The sequence below is a fragment of the Pteronotus mesoamericanus genome, unplaced genomic scaffold (genome assembly GCF_021234165.1).
Source record: "Pteronotus mesoamericanus isolate MK-2021 breed Mesoamerican mustached bat unplaced genomic scaffold, CSHL_Meso_final contig_246, whole genome shotgun sequence".
NCBI lineage: Eukaryota > Metazoa > Chordata > Mammalia > Chiroptera > Mormoopidae > Pteronotus > Pteronotus mesoamericanus.
This window is the reverse complement of record NW_026555104.1, coordinates 8,456,854-8,472,671: the sequence shown is the minus strand read 5'-3', so window position 1 is coordinate 8,472,671 and position 15,818 is coordinate 8,456,854. Positions and strand designations below refer to the sequence as shown.

Below are 15,818 nucleotides of genomic sequence, written 5' to 3'. Positions count from 1 at the left end.
TGGAGTCTTGCGTTTGGCTTCCCTATTGAAATGGAGACAGTCACCTCTCTCCTGTCACCCATGGAGGGGGCGAGAGTGAAGCGACTGCTGTGAAGTTCACTGGTGCCAGTACCACTCACACCTGTCACTGTGCCAGCGGAGCTCTCTGCTGTGGATGCCCAGATTTTGGGCTTGTTTAAATTGCCTGTTAGCTGAAGGCCTGCCTTTGCTCGGAGATGAACATGAGTGCAGGGAGCAGCAGTGGATTCTACTGCAGTTCAGAGAGGACCCAGGGAGCAGACCTTCCAGAAGGCAGGGGACAGAGCTGAGCTCTGGAGGGTGGAGCAGTTGGGATCCACGGGGCAGGCAGTGAAGGCGAGCCATGTGCCTCAGAGCCCAGCAGTGCCACCAAAGACCAGGCCGCAGGTGGGAGCCCGCACAGGCTCCCTCACAGCCCAGCACAAGCGCATTGGCTGCTTACCCTGCTCGGCCCCAGAGTGGAGTGTGGGCCCGTGGGATGCTTCTCCCCAGCAAGTGGTTCGTGGGGTCCTCTGTGTGAACTCACGGTAGCAGGTTACTTGTTGCTGTTGGGATTTCTGTAAGTTCTGAGCTGGAGTGGCCAGCTGTCACCTGGATCCATGTGAGGTGGGCTGTCCTGGAGACCAGGACGAAGAAGGGGTCACCGGTGGGGGGGAGCTCTGGGTAGGACAGAGCACTCAGGGCCTGGAGACCAGCAGAGCTGGGTCCCTGTCCTGGCCCTGCCTTTGCCACACTCACTGAGAAAAGCTCCTCTGAGCCTGGGTTTTCCCCTTTGTAAAAAGAAGCCAAAGGGTACCTCCTTTAGGGTTGTTGCAAGGATTAAACAAGATGAAGTATTCAAAAGACTTGTTGTCTATAATATGTCTTCCAGCATATAAGCTCTGCATCCTTTGTGAGCGCTTCCTCACCCCAACCCAGGCGGAAAAACCAGCCTCGTTCAGAACCCCCACAGGGCTCTGCCAGGCCTTTCCTACAGCGCAGGCCACAGTACGTGACCGCTGGGAGGCTGGGCCGTCATGTATGGGCGTGCAGGCTGTGTGCTGTACGCGGATGCCTGGCAGAGGGATGGCTGGGGACTGAAATCCACACGGGCTATGTTCCCCAAGGCCTGGAATGGGTGCGTACAGCAGGAAGGAGAGGATCCCTTATCTAATGGCACAGAAGTGCCAATTACATGGATTCCTGAGTCAGCAGGTCTGAATTTGAATCCTGACACTGTGGTTTTCTAGCTGTAGGTTCTTGAGAACTTAGTCTCTCCAAGCTCTCGTCCACATCCTTATAACATGGGGATAATGCTATTCACCAAATAACTAAGATGACCCCCTCCCTTGCTGCTGTTGGCACATTGGTCTCTCCTTATAAGCTCTGTGAGGCCCAAGACCACGGTTACTACCACGCCCAACACAGTTCTAGGCACAGCATGGGTGCAGGTGAGTGGTGAGTACTTGTGTGCTCACCTGGCTCCTCCTGTTCTCCTGCTGAGCCCATCCCCACCCCGGGGCTTCAGGGCGTGGCCGTGGGTGTATCTGTGAGTGTTTGCATTGCATGCCCCTGTGCATGTGCACACTCAGAGACTGGGGGAGAGGCTGGTAAGAGTGGCCACACAATCCTTCACACGTGATCCATCTTGGGCTTGCAGTGCACACGGAGCCCAAGCCCTCCCTGGATGCACAGGACTCCTGAGCCACTGAAAAGAACCAGGCCCAAGCTTTCTAGATATGGCGGGAATGAGAATCGGGGCTCTTTGGAAGGGGTTCACCTGGGAAGGCCTCTTGGGGCTTTAAGGCAGATTTTAAAGATGAGAGAGAGCAGAATCCAGGATGGGGAAAGGACACTGAAGAGAGAGGGAGGCTCGTTCCACTGGCCAGGTCTGAAGGCAGGTCCCCCCATTTGCCTTACCCATGACAGGGCTTCAGACCCCTGCGCCTTGGTCTGGCTGGGTTCGCCTGGCCAGCCTTCTCTGGACTTCTGCCTCCGAGCTTAGCCTCATGTCCACTGCTGGGCCCACGGTCCCAGGAATATGTTGATGATCCCCACCCCAGCTACCTGGAACAGCCACTCGGGCAGTACCGTGGGTCCTGGGTTGGGAGGACCATGCCTGTATGACATCCCATAATAACGGTCTAGCATGTGATCATGGGGGGCAGGTGGGAGGGGACAGAGGCTTCAGGAAGCTGGAAGTCAGCGAGATGACCTCAGTTCTCTAGGAGCCAGGTTGACTCCCGGATGAGGCAGCCAGGGCTCTCCTGAGTCAGACAGCCTCAGGCTGCCAAGGGCAGGGTCAGTTCTCAAGCTAGGCTCCCATGAGGGCCCTCAGGAATGGAGAACTTCCACAGGCACAGCTTTGGGTTCTGGTTCTGGGGAGTCAGCAGGGGCTGCCCACCTCTTCCCATGCTAGTGTTTATGAAGATGCTAAGTCCTACTCATCCTTCAGTTCTCACTCAGATTTCACCTCCTCCAGGAAGCCCCCCCGACCACCTTGAGACCAGGCTGGGCTCCCTCCTGTGTGCTCCTGCAGTAGCCTTGATTGTGAACCATGATTGCTGGTTATTCATCTGTCTCGAGCCCACTGTATCATGTGTCTGGCTGTGTGCCTGACACTTAGTAGTTGCTCAGGAAATTGTGATGGATGGATGAGAGATGAGTGGATGGAAGGAAGGTATAGTGAATGTATGAATACAGGCTCAGGAGCCTGATGAGGTTTGAGCTTGATGGGTTCTTAAAACTCTCTGTGCCTTGGATTCCACATCTTGTAGAAGAGGGATATTCATAGTCCTTGTGTAGACTAGTTGTATCAAATGAACCAACATGTGAAGTGCTTGGAACAACCCATGACACGTAGAGCTCAGTGAATATTGCTTCTTGTGAACTACCTGCAGAAGAATGAGAAAGGCGAGATTAGGCCTGGTTGTTCTAAGGCTTGTGCTGGCTGGGAAAAGGGTTGGGGCTCCCCCGAGACCCTCATTCTGACCCTGTCCCCGCCCCCATTTCCTCTGCAGATGAGCAACAAGCGGTCCAACAGCTTCCGCCAGGCCATCCTGCAGGGGAACCGCAGGCTCTGCAGTAAGGCCCTGCTGGAGGAGAAGGGACTGAACCTCTCCCAGCGACTGATCCGCCATGTGGCCTACGAGACCCTGCCCCGGGAAATTGACCGGAAGTGGTACTATGACAGCTACACCTGCTGCCCCCCGCCCTGGTTCATGATCACAGTCACACTGCTGGAGGCAAGGACAAGGGTGGGGGAGGGACAGCTCAGCCTTGGCAGAGCTGGGGCCAGGGTGCTGTTTGAGGTCATGAGAGGAAGGGCAGCATCTTCTCCACTGATAGGCGGTGGTTGAGGAACCAACAGCAGCTGGCGCTGCAGTGTTATGAGATCACTATCTCAAGCAGTGTTCACTGCAATGACACCCCATGTGACCACTCGCCCAAACAATGGGAACAAAAGCAATATAGTAAGTTCACTGATTTGGGGGGTTTAGTCAGGCTAACCCATTAAAACCAGTTTATTTTAGTTCCTCCCCAAGTGAGTAGTGTGGACCAGATATTTGCTCCACCGGGTCTCCATCCTCTACGTGTGAAGCAGGAATAAACAGGCCTGCGCGCCTTCTCCCATAGGCCTCCTCCTGAGCCAGAGAATGGAACACAAAAGCATCACACACACACACACACACACACACACACACACACACACACACGGGAGGGAGTGTTTAGGAACAGGTAAACACTCCCTCCCATGTGTGAACATATTCTGAACATATTCTGAACAATGTTCTCCCCTGAGAGAATCATCCAGACCCATTGTTATTTTAAAAGTCTCTGGCTTTTGCAACAGAATCCAAAGGTACCCTTTCTGAACCAGTGCCCATGTGTGAGGAACTCTGAATTCTTTTGGCAGTTCAGCCTAAGAACCCGGGAGCCCCCAACCCCAGATCCTGAATGGATGCTCGGTTTCCCTTCGGTGTTTTATAATCTCCACTGTTTCTCTTCCAGAGACAGAGGCCTAACTACCCGCCTATGTTCTTGTAAAGTTCCTAATCAAACGGCAGGATCGTTAAGCCTCATGGCATTCTGTTTTGTTTGTTTGTTTTTTTCCCTAAATCAGAATAGCCGGTCTGCAGGCTAGAGCACCTCTTTTGTTAAGGCTTCATCCACGTACACATTGAAGTTGCAATTTTTCTGAGATATTCTTGGACTCCTTCTGCAAATGCTTACGGTGTTGGCCTATTTATTAACTTCTATCTGAGGACCAATAATAATGAGCTGCCTTGGAAGCTGTATTTGTTGCCAGGCCACCCTCATCCTATTAGGTGGACAGGACAGTTCCCCGGAGAGCCCAGGAGAGCCTGGCGCCTGGGAGCGCCCGCGCCATTCCAGGTTCAGCCCAGGCAGTCCTAACTCGACGCTAATTACAGCTGCCTTCACGGACGGCAGGCCTGGCACCCAGCGGTCTCCTTGTATTTTATCTCTTTCAAACCTCATGACCGCCCCTGGAAGCGGAGACATTCAAATCCTCATTTCTAAATCAGGAAATTGAGAACCAGAGAGTTCAAATAATTTGTTCAAGGTTACCCAGAGAAGCCAGATTTTGTGTCCAGATTGGTTTCAAATTTTCATAAGTCTCAGCTATGTAAACTCAAACCACCAATCTAAGAGAAAAATGTTGAAATAACGGCTTCAAAGTCCTTGTATAAGAGCTCAAGGCTTTTGTTTTACATACAGTCCTAGAAACCTGGTTTCCTGATTCCTTAACAGAGAGAAAATAGAAGGGACCCACTACTAGCCAGCAGTAAGAAGTAAGAACCCGGTTACCTGGTCAGCCACCTGCTGACAACCTGGCGGTCTGGGAGAGGACAAAACAAAATTTAAAAGTAGACCAGAGTCTTAAAGAAACAAAAGAATTGGGGGCCATTCAGCGTAGGAGGGAAACCCCATCAACTGCTGGAGAAGACATCAGCCCCATAGCCCAGACCAGTCCCGCCAGCGTCCTTAAAAGGTTAGGCATGTGCCCTGATTAAGGACACAGGGACATGGATGATGCACATTAGAAAGCATTCCAGAAAAACATAATTAAATTCCCTTTTAGGGCTTAAATAAGTATGCTTCAGTCATTTGCAAAGTCTACTAATGTAGGGCCTCGGAGAGGGTGTAAACAAGTTGGGATCTTTGTGGACGTTGGTGGGAGTGTTAAAATGGTGCAGCCACATTGGGAAATAGTATGGCAGTTACTCAGCAAATTAAACGTACAATTATCACATGATCCAGCAATTCCACCTCTGTGTATATACCCCAAATAATTGAAAGCAGGGACTTAAAGGGACATTTGTACACGCATTTTCATAAAGGAATTATTCACAGTCATTAAAGTGTGGAAGCAACCCAAGAAATTTATCAACAGGAGAATGATAAGCAAAATGTGGTTTATATATACAATTCATCCTTAAAAAAGGAAGGAAATTTTGGCCTAATCTACAACATGGGTGAACCTGGATGGCATTATGCTAAGTGAAATAAGCCAGTCAAGGTACCTAGAGCAGCCAAATTCATAGAGACAGAAAGTAGAATGGTAGTTGCCAGAAATGGGGAAAGGGGAATGGGAAGCTAATGTTCAACGGGTACAGAATTTCAGTTTTGCAAGATGAAAAGGCTTCCGTGGGTGGTGATCATTTGCCGAGCAGTTTAAACATACTTAATGTCACTGAGCACACTTAAAACTGATTTAGATGGTAAAGTGTATGCTATATGTATTTTACCGTACATTTTTAAAAATCAGCTTATGTGGAATTGCCTTATCTCCCAAATGGGTATGTGAATTATTGGAATTAAAGTTGAAAATCCTCCAGACCCTTCCTGCTTAGCACCAAGAAAGTGTGGGCAGAGATCATGAGACCATTTTGTGAACATCTAACACAAAGTAATCAGACAGAAGTAGGGTAGAGATGGTTGAAGGCTGGGCTGAGTGCTGGCCACAGGGGCGTCCCTCATTGTCTGAGAAGGAAAGATGACACCCTCCAGGAAGGATTCCGAATGTTAACAAAAGAGAGGTTCCTGTGTAGTGTTGCACTTAGTGATAGGCCCTCTTCTCCTGTGCTTTTATCCAGGTTGCGTTTTTCCTCTACAATGGAGTGTCACTGGATCAATTTGTGCTGCAGGTAACTCATCCACGGTATCTGCAGAACTCGCTGGTTTACCACCCACAGCTCCGAGCACAGGCTTGGCGTTACTTGACATACATCTTCATGCACGCAGGGTGAGTACCCATCTTCTTTTGGCCTATCAGCAGTTCCTTTGGAGCCCTGACTGGTGTGGCTCAGTGGGTTGGGCATTGTCCCGCAATGCAAAAGGTTGCTGGTTCGATCCCCCGTCAGGGCACATGCCTGGGTTGTGGGTTCATTCCCACTCAGGGTACATATGAGAGGCAACGAATCGATATTTCTCTCCCTCTCTTTTTCTCTTCCTTCCATTCTCTCTAAAAATAAATAAATAAAATATTTTTCAAAAAGAGTCCCTATGGAAAAATAAGTGGCCCACATAACACGGTTTGAAATACATGCATTTTAGTTTATCTCCCTGGACACAGGATTTGAGGTGGCTTCAGGTAATACCAAAATATGAGTTATTTAGAGCATATGGGAAAGGGAGAACAGGGAAGAAAATGCTCAAACGCCATAGTGAAATCAGCACAAACATCCATAGCATGTGAGCCTATGTACTTGCTTGAGGTGGGTTATAAATTTCTTCTGAGCTTCCCAGTGACCAGAGCAAAGAGGTAATGTGGTCAGCTAACAAGTTCACTGTCCATAAACGCTGTGTGCGCGCGCGCGCCCGTGTGTGAGAGTGAGTGCCGCCATCTCTGAGTGAAATCAGAGACTGACTTACTGAAACTGCCTTCTTCCCGTGTGCTCTCCATATACGATGAGGGTCTTCTCGAGGGGTTTTGGCAATGCTTACAGTTCTGTTTACAGAGATGCGCGGCCTCTTCTAGGGCTGGCGTGCAATCAGTTCTCACTGGGGCCTCTCACCCGTGATAAGGCCAGGCGACTCCACAAGTCCAGTTCCCGTGAAGAGCGTTCTCTTGGCTGGAGACCATTTTTACATAGCAGAAGTGCTGAACTGGAAAAGCAGAGTCCCTGGACACCAGACCTCTATGGTGGCTTTTATAGCCTCTCCAGGAAAAGAAACAAAGGAGCTCATTGTTAGTCTGGGGAAGCCCTGGGAGGTGCCTGTCCCTGGGGTTGGAAGTGGGAAGAGGATCCCTCTGGCTCTCGAGGCTCCACCAATCTCATTTCTCTGCAGAAAAACCCGCAGTGGCAAGAGGGAGCCCCACTGTGAGCCTCCCTTCCTGCTGAGCCTCTGAAGCGGCACAGACACCAGCCCCTAATGGCCTGCACCTGCTGGCGGCGGCGGGGTTGGGTGAGGAGACATTCTGCTCGTTGCCGGTGGATGTCTCCACTCTCAGCCGGAGGAAACTGTTGAAACAGGCCGTTTGCCTTGCCTGCTGTGTCCCAGGCTTTGATCTCACAGGGCTAAGGAGCAGAGTGAGGGAGGCATGTCCTGTATCGGTCTTCTCACGAGTCAAGATCTAGAGACAACAGCAGCCGGAGGGCTTCCCTGCCCAGGCTGCCCGAGCCCGCGGGTTCGCGTGGGTTGGAACTACCAGCCTTGTTCGCAGGACTTCCCCCTGGCCTTCTCTGGTCCCTTTGGGGCGAGGAAGGAGGACAGTGTTTCCAAGGCCTCTGTGTTCACTCTCTGCCTTTGCGAGCTGAAAGCCTGGAGTGGCCAGAGCATAGGTGCTCTCTGCTGAGGCCGCTGGGGTGGCCTTCCTCTGGCCATTGCTTCTGATGGCGCTCTGCTGCCAGGGAGAACCCTGGGAGGGTCCTCCAGGCCTGTGACTTTGATGGAGGCTCCTGCCCGCTGCTGCAGTAGACAGGAGATAGGGACAGCTGACCAGCATCTCAGGGAAGTGCAGCAGGGCGACCTGTTACTCAGGGACACACTCTGGGCTGGTGAATTTGGATGTCACTGCAGTAGAGAAGAAAAGGGTCAGACTGGGAGAGAGGAGCTCTGGGCTCCCCTCACCCGGCCTCTTCTCATCTCAAGTTCTAGGCTGTAAACCAAGGAGATGGGGCCAGAAAACCTCTGAAGTCTTTCTGCTTATGAGCCAAGATGCTACCACCCAGCTTCTTTCCAGTAAATTTTTCTGAGATTTTTAATCTAGCATCCTTTCAGTAGCACAGTTGGGGGGGACGGGGGCCTAGAAGATTCCAGGCATGGTGGGAATGCCGGACAGAGCCTGATCTGGGACACGAGCTGCCTCCCAGGCGCCCTCCTGGGTAAGCCGGCGCCCACGCGCCCTGTGTGTAGTAGGGCAGTTGGCCTCCAGGCTGAGTCCTGCAGAGCAGACCAGCGTCCGGACCCCTTGTTACATGTCTGTTACCCTATAACTTAAGCATCCCCAGGGAGCTGTCCAGCTGCGCTAGGTTCCGTTTATATGAGATAATGGATGTTAAAGTGCTTTGTAAACTCGAAAGCACACATCAATGAATAGTGATGTTACGATATTCTCTAGTAACGTATGCACTCAGCTAGACACCACTTAGCAACAAGATCTGGTCACATGATAGCCTCAAAAGGACGGCATTCCCGGGGTAGGAAAACCCGACCCTGAGAGTTTAGGGGTAGAATGGGCCCCTTCTCACAGCAGGGGGCAGAAGCCTCCCCCACCAGACTTTAAATGATAACTGCATTATTGAGCTCTAAGAGATGTATCTAAAAAGCTTACAGTATTGAAAATATCTTTCTCTTTAAATATCAGTAGCTCTTGCAAATGCAGTAGCAACCCAGCACGCCCTTGTGACCTGGTGAAGGGAGCAGAGATGTGGGCTGTGGGACCAGCCTGCCACTACTGGCTGGGTGACTCTAAGCCAGTCAGTGTCCCTATCTGAGCCTTGGCTCTTCGTGTGTCAACCAATGGAGTTCCTGGATCTTGACCATGGTTAGCCTCTATCACTGTGGCAAGCACAGACCCTGCCAGTTACCTGCCAGGCCCTGCAGGCATTCTTGTCTCAGGTGGTGGGAAAGGTATAGAAAGAACACTCTTTCTAAGGTGATCTGTCTCTCTTGTCATTCCTTCCCCCCGTCCCAGACCATGAGCTCCTCAAAGGCAGATAGAGGGTCTTGCTTGCTGCTGGATCCCCAGCACCTTGGCCTACAGTGTTTGCTGAATAAATGGAAGGATGAATAGATGAGTGAATGGAGTGTGGCCTCTCTGTACAGGGTAGAACACCTGGGACTCAACGTGGTGCTGCAGCTCCTGGTGGGGGTGCCCTTGGAGATGGTGCATGGAGCAACCCGCATTGGGCTTGTCTACGTGGCTGGTGTTGTGGCAGGTAGGCGGGAGGGCCCTAGTCTACAGGAGAAACCTCCCCGGGGGGGGCTGGGAACCCCCATGGGGTCAGGCAAGCCCCAGGCTTTCAGGGGACCCAGGACCCTCACCATCAAAGCTCCTGACTACGAGGGTTGTTCTCCAGGCAAATCTCCCCACCTCCCTGGAGAGGAGAGCACAGGATTTGGAACAGGCCGACTGACCAGATTTTCAGTCTTTGTACCACCATGTTGGAGCTGTGTGAACTTGTGGAAATTCCTTAACCCCTCTTGGCCCCATTAAGCCTTAAGACAGAACTAATGAGATCTGCCTGCAGGGTGTTAGGATGGTGGGGTGAGCTGACGAATGGAGGGATGGTGTTATGTAAACTGCAAGGGCAGAGTGAGATCCCTATAGAGACACCCGTGGTGTGGGTGAAGCCAGGTGCCTCCCTGGCCAGGCTCGTACCTGTACCAAAAAGGGAGACCTTGCTTCTGCCCACCTGGCCACTGTCCCCTTTATTGGCCTGCTGCTGACAGGAGAGAGTCTGGCCTAAAAGGTAGTGAGCATCGTGCCAGCCCAGCGAGTCTGGGCCCCGGGCTGACTCAGCTGTCACGGCAGGCGATTGTGGTCCTCTGCGCAGGGGCAGCCTGACTTCCCCTTCCCCTCCCCAGGGGGAGGGGAGGCGGCTGGGTGAGCTGGGGAGAGCGGAGCAGGTATGTGCAGGAAAAGTCTGCACCAGCCGGGCTTCTGCACACAGGAATGTCTCTCGTGATGTTCCAACTTTATTGCTGGGCTTTTTTTTTTTTTTTTTTTTTTGAACAAGGTTTGCCGCCTCAGCTCTTCACCTTGACAGCTGTGCCCAAGGGAGCTTTGTGTGTATGTTTAAGTAAGATCTTAATCCTTCCTGAGTAGCATTAAAGTTGTCATGAGGAGAGTGGGATACCAACAGCCTTGTAAACAACCGGCAGGCAGGCAGGGTCCCCGGGAATAACCGCTGTGGCTTCAGGAATCAGGACGGGAAGGGCCTCAGCCCCGCCTGTAGGGCTGGTCTGCTGATTCCTGAACCCTCAGTCTGGATGTTGGTCCAGCGCCGGCTCCTTTGCTGCTCTATGTGCCGAGGCTATAAACTTGGCCACCTTGGACAGCACCCACGCCAGCTTGTCCCAGAATCCAGCACCTTACATATCCTTGAACGAAGGTCTAATGAGCATCTCTGTGTGCCAGACTTACTCAGCCGCCCACACACCCCCCGGGTCTTGACATCTGGGGATTTATAGCGGCACTTTCCATACCTAGATACTCAGAGACCCAGATGGTTAATGGTGAGGAACAGGAAAGACACTCATAACACTTGCTGTTAGTAGTCAATTAGATGAGAGTGCCAATAAGCCAGGAGACAGAAATAAGATTCAGAATGACTCAGGCCCCACCAAAACCAGACGACACACAGCAGGAGGCAGTGCAGGTATCACTTCCCAGTGATACCAGCGCAGGGTGGGGCGGTGCGCGGACCCAAAGGGAGCTCGCCAACCCAACAGGAGGGTGTGGGGCTGCATCACAAAGCAACGGATGTGCACTATGCTGGGTGAGTCATTGTGCAGTCTCAAGGGCACTCTTGTCACAACATAGCGTGCTGTCTGTCTCCAAGACTGAGTTAATTCATCTGCCCTCACCCCTTCCTCCCTCTCTGCTCAGAAAGGGGACCCTTTCACAGGCAGCCAGACCCTGACTGCATAGCCAGTAATCAAATGCCGGCCCAGGGCAGGCCCTATTTTATTTAACCCTCACAAGAAAATCCATGAGGTGGCTACTATTACTCTTCAATCATTGCAGATACAGAAACCGAGGGTTAGCGGGCCCAAGAAGACAGCTGAAAGTGGTGGAGCTGGGCTCAAACCCAGGTTGTCTAACCCCCAAGGCTGTGCCCTAAACCGCTGCCCTGTCACGAGAACCAGGCAGCAGGCATTTCCCTTTGTGCAACTGCTTTAATTGCCAGAAGCCCAGGGAGGTCGTAACAGGCCTTGGGCCCTGCTGTTTAATTCCTACCCAGTGAAAATATCCCAAGCCCAAAGCCATCACGTTTTGTACTGATGGGAACTAACCTCTGCTGAGCGCGTCCAGGACTCCAGGCATGTGATAAAGGGTTCACGTGTACTCTCTGCTGTGTTCAGCACAGCCATCCAAAGTGGTGGGTACTGTCACCCCCATTTTACAGGCTCGTCAGAACAGTGAAATGACTTGCTCAGTTGGCCCAGCTAAGAAGTAGCGCACCCGGGGCGGAAACACTTGCTCTGCTCTGTGCCTTTGCCCAGGGCTTGAGGCCGATGTGTATTTCACTTCTGGTTAACCATTAGGTAGCTAACCATTTAACTTTTTTAAAAACCAGTATCCTAAATGCTCCTCCAAGCTTTTATTTTGGAAATTATATAGATTATAAGGCATGTGTGCATCCCCAGAGCCTAATGCAGGGTCTGGCACGTTTTAAGCAACACATATTTGTGGAATAAAGGAAAGAGCACATAGACAAATAAAGTCACATTGCTTAAAGGGAGATATTCTGCCAATTTTTATTCGGATTTTTTTTTTTTAATGGCCAAGGGAGATGTTGGAGAACACCTGCTTTAAATTTTCCAGGCTAAAATGATCACAGCTGCGCATTATGGCAAAGTCACGAGTTTAGCTGTGTGCAGGCATGGACCCAGACTTTGGGAGGGAATTCATAGCCCAGGCTAGACTTTGGTCTGCTGCCGTGCGGAGGAGGGCGCGTCGCTCCACCTTGCCACGCTCTATGCTCTTGCCGTCCTGTGACCTCCGTGGAATTCCTACTGGCCTTATTGAACTGTTACCCGTTAGGTGGAATCCTGCCTGGCCCAAGCTCCGTGCCCCGAGATGGCCTTTGTCACTCTGCGGAGATGCATCCATGTCCCTGTTTGAATTTGATCTCTGCCAGTCCCTCTAGACCAGGGCTAATCCGCAATCACGTGAAGGAAGTCTGTGCCACAAAGACAGGGTGGGTGGGTCCAGATGGTCCCCTTCAAAATGCTAGAACCCAGGTCTGAGCCTCAGACCCAGATCTGAGGCCAAGACTCAAATTATTGAATTTCTAACCTGAAAGGAACCTTTGAGGTCCCCTCCAGAGGGTGGCAAACTTTGCTCCCCAGGCCCCACTCCCATTCAGCCAGAGCTGCTCTCTGTGCTCTGCTCCATGGGGTAGGATGTGGGTAAGGTTTCCACTGAAAAAAGGATTTCACTGCTCAAAAGTTGGAAAGCCTGAGGCCTCATTTCACAGATGGGGAAACTGAAGCCCAAAGAATTTCAAGATCTGTGCCCACGGTCACACAACTAGCCAGCCACGCCCCCATTCCATGCTTCTTCCAGGATCCCAGGCTGACCCCTGGCGCTGGGGGCAGGCCTGCGATCCATGGGCAGGGTGAGGGAGAGGTCAGTGTGTGGAGCCTGACCCTGGGGGCCCTGCTGATGCCTTGGCCGGCGGATGGACCACACTGGGGAGGCGGAGAGCAGGATCCGGCCTGTTTGTAGAGGCCTGTGCTGAGGGAAGAGGCCAGGCCAGGGAGGCTCTCTGTGTCCCAACGGTAATTAATGAGGAGCAAGCTGGGGGGTGAGCGGCTTGGGCAGCCAGCCCTCGCTGCTCTGCACGGCGGCCTTCTGCACTGGCGCCCGGGAGAGCGTGGGAATCTTTTGTCATGCAGATCCCGCTGCTTGTCTGTTTGCCACCCTGGGATTTTTTTCCCCCTGTTCTATATGGTTGACCCTGTGGCTAAGCAGTTAAAAAAAAAAGAAAGAAAGAAAGAAAGTTATCTGACAATAGATCAATACTCAATTAAAGCCTGAGGGAAGACATGAAAGGGGAGAAGAGAGATTTATAGCTGCCCTGGGAGGGCAGAAGGACTTGGGAGTTCTCAGTGGATAGTTTGTTTTTTCCTGGGAAATCACATCCCCCTTGAGACCAAGAATCTGTTGCGGGGATCTCTTCTTTGAAGGATCTCAGTGAGCTGAGGAGCCTTGGGAGCCGAGGGGCAGGTCCCTGGGGAGAAGGCGGATGATGTTACGGAGCTCCCCATGCCCAGGGTGTCAGGTGTTCTGGTTCCTTAGGAGGTAAGCAGTGGACCCTCCGCTCCTGTGGAACCTGCTTGATTTGGCCTTCTGCCCAGCCCTCCTCTCTCCGCCCAGGCAGCAGCTAATTGGCTCACGAGCCTACAGGCATTTTCCAGTGGTGATTTTTGCACACTCACCCGGGCCAGCCACCTTTCCTCCTCTGAGCCCTGGGCTCTACCTCCCAGTTATTTTTAGTCTCCCATGTCCTTCCCTGGAAGCCAACGCATTGATCACACTTAAATGAGATCAGAACAATGCATTTCCCATCTCTTCTCTGCCCAGCTTTCCTTCCAGGACAAAAGTTTGTCATCCCCTGCACCAAGAGTCTATACCCTTCTTTCCCCCAGAGGGCATGACATCATCTCTCTCCCTCTCTTCCTGGGGACTTTTCAAGGACCTTTTCTTTTCCTCCAGAGAAGCCCCATTTGCTCTGGAAATCCTGTTGGCCTTCTGTGATTGCACTCAGTGGGAGGAGGGTTGGAGGTGCTCTCAGCTGGTTTCTAGATGCCGTGGAGCAGAAAGAGTGATGGCAGAGGGGGGAGGTTGACTTCAGTTGAGGGAGTGGCTGCTATCAAGGCGGAGAGCGCAGGCTGTGTGACAAGCAGTCCTGGACTCGAATCCAGGTTCCAGCTCTTCCTACCACGGGACTCCAGGTGCAGCCTCCTCATCTCTGCTTGGCCCGTGTCTGACACACAGCGCCCCGTAAGTGGTACCTGTTTCTGCAGCAACTACTCCTGTCATTTTCATCATGGCCCCAGAACCCTGAGAGGGCACGTTGGAAGGCAGAGGTTGGATTGAGAGGCAGATGTTCCTGTTCCTCTGTTGAGCCTTTGCTTCCGTCTGTAAGAGGAGGAGTTTGAATCAAATGGTTCTTTCAGCCATAAATTAATCCTCTCAGGAGCTCCAAGGGGACTTGGGATCCAGGGAGGGAGAGATGGAGCCTTTTGCTCTGGGGTCTTACCCGCAAGGCTGCGGCATCTGAGGGCTTGAGGCGGGGGTGGGGAGCAGCCTCCGGCGTTCTTGACTTCTCACTCGCTCTCTGCCCCAGGGTCCTTGGCGGTGTCTGTGGCTGACATGACCGCGCCGGTCGTGGGCTCCTCTGGAGGGGTGTATGCGCTCGTCTCTGCCCATCTGGCCAACATCGTGATGGTGAGCACCTCCTGCCCCAGCATGCCTTTTGTGGCTTCCCCTCAGCCGTCTCTGGGCCCAGGCGTTAACGGGCTGGAGCTGGGGTTTGCATCCTCGTCCGCATTCCCACACAGGCCTAGCAAGTGCCGGGCAGACCTGGCTGGTAACGAAGTTCACCCGGTTGGTGCAGACGCGCCTCGCTGTCTGCAGGCCCATGGCAAAGGGGGCCCCTCCGTGGGTGATTCGTATTTTCTCCAGTCATGGCTTTGCCTAGGAATTGCCCCCTCTCCCATTCCACCTCTTTCCCACTCAGTGACTTTAAAAAGGGTTACGATTCTTGACCACCGTCACGCATCTTCATTGTCACGGGCTGTTTGTCATAGATGGTTAAAAAATAAAGGGAACTTAGAGATCACTGCATCAAAATTCTCAAATTAAAAAGAAGGCTCTGAAAAAAGGAAAAACCATTCCTGAACACGGACAACAGTGTGGTGGTTGCTGGTGGGGGAAGAGGTATAAGGGGACTAAATGGTAATGGAAAAAAAATATATAATAAAGATTAAATCAAGAAAAAAGTTTTTCAAAAAGGATACCTGAAATGAGGAAAAAAAGAAAGAAAAGAAGTCTCTGAGACGTTAAGTGATTTGTCAAAAGGTAAAGCTTGTGGCACAGTCAGAGCTTGAAACCACATCTCCTGAAAATCCCTCAGGTGGTGGTCTCCTGCGGTTCATTTCTTCAGCCCGTTCTCTTCTCCTGCGCTTCCTTGTCTTTTCCTCAGAGGCCATATGTTAATGGTTAAGAGCAGGGGCTACGGAGCCAGGCAGCCTGGAGTTGAATCCCAGCCACTCACTTCCTAAAGAGTGACCTGGGGCAAATGACTTCACTGCTCTGTGCCTCAGTCTCTACATCTGTGAAATGGGATATGTGATAAGTGAGAGAAAGTGGAAATAACCAGTTAATATAAGAGTTGACTTAATTCCTAATCCTCTCAGAAGAGACCATGGTAGCTTCCAAATAGAGACGGGGTCTTCCAGGCAAGTTAGAATCTATCTGATAGTTTCAGAGGAGGCCAAGAAGGAGGAGTCACCGGCAGTGCTTGGCTGAGCCTGGCTAATGCCCCTGCTGGCCCAGGAGCCTCCAGGCAGGTCCCAGGCAGGTCCCAGATTTACTCACCTGTTTCCCCAGTGCCTGG

General features: G+C 51.9%; 1 protein-coding gene across 2 annotated transcripts in view; it reads left to right on the top strand.

Moving 5' to 3' along the window:
• The window catches only part of RHBDL3 (rhomboid like 3), a 44,575-nt gene that overhangs the window by 16,366 nt on the left and 12,391 nt on the right, over window positions 1-15,818 (top strand). For both annotated transcript variants that reach the window (XM_054572933.1, XM_054572934.1), the window contains 4 exons: window positions 3,018-3,242; window positions 6,117-6,265; window positions 9,292-9,404; window positions 14,547-14,647. In XM_054572933.1, the coding sequence (XP_054428908.1) occupies window positions 3,018-3,242; window positions 6,117-6,265; window positions 9,292-9,404; window positions 14,547-14,647 (588 nt within the window). The remainder of the gene's footprint in view (window positions 1-3,017; window positions 3,243-6,116; window positions 6,266-9,291; window positions 9,405-14,546; window positions 14,648-15,818) is intronic.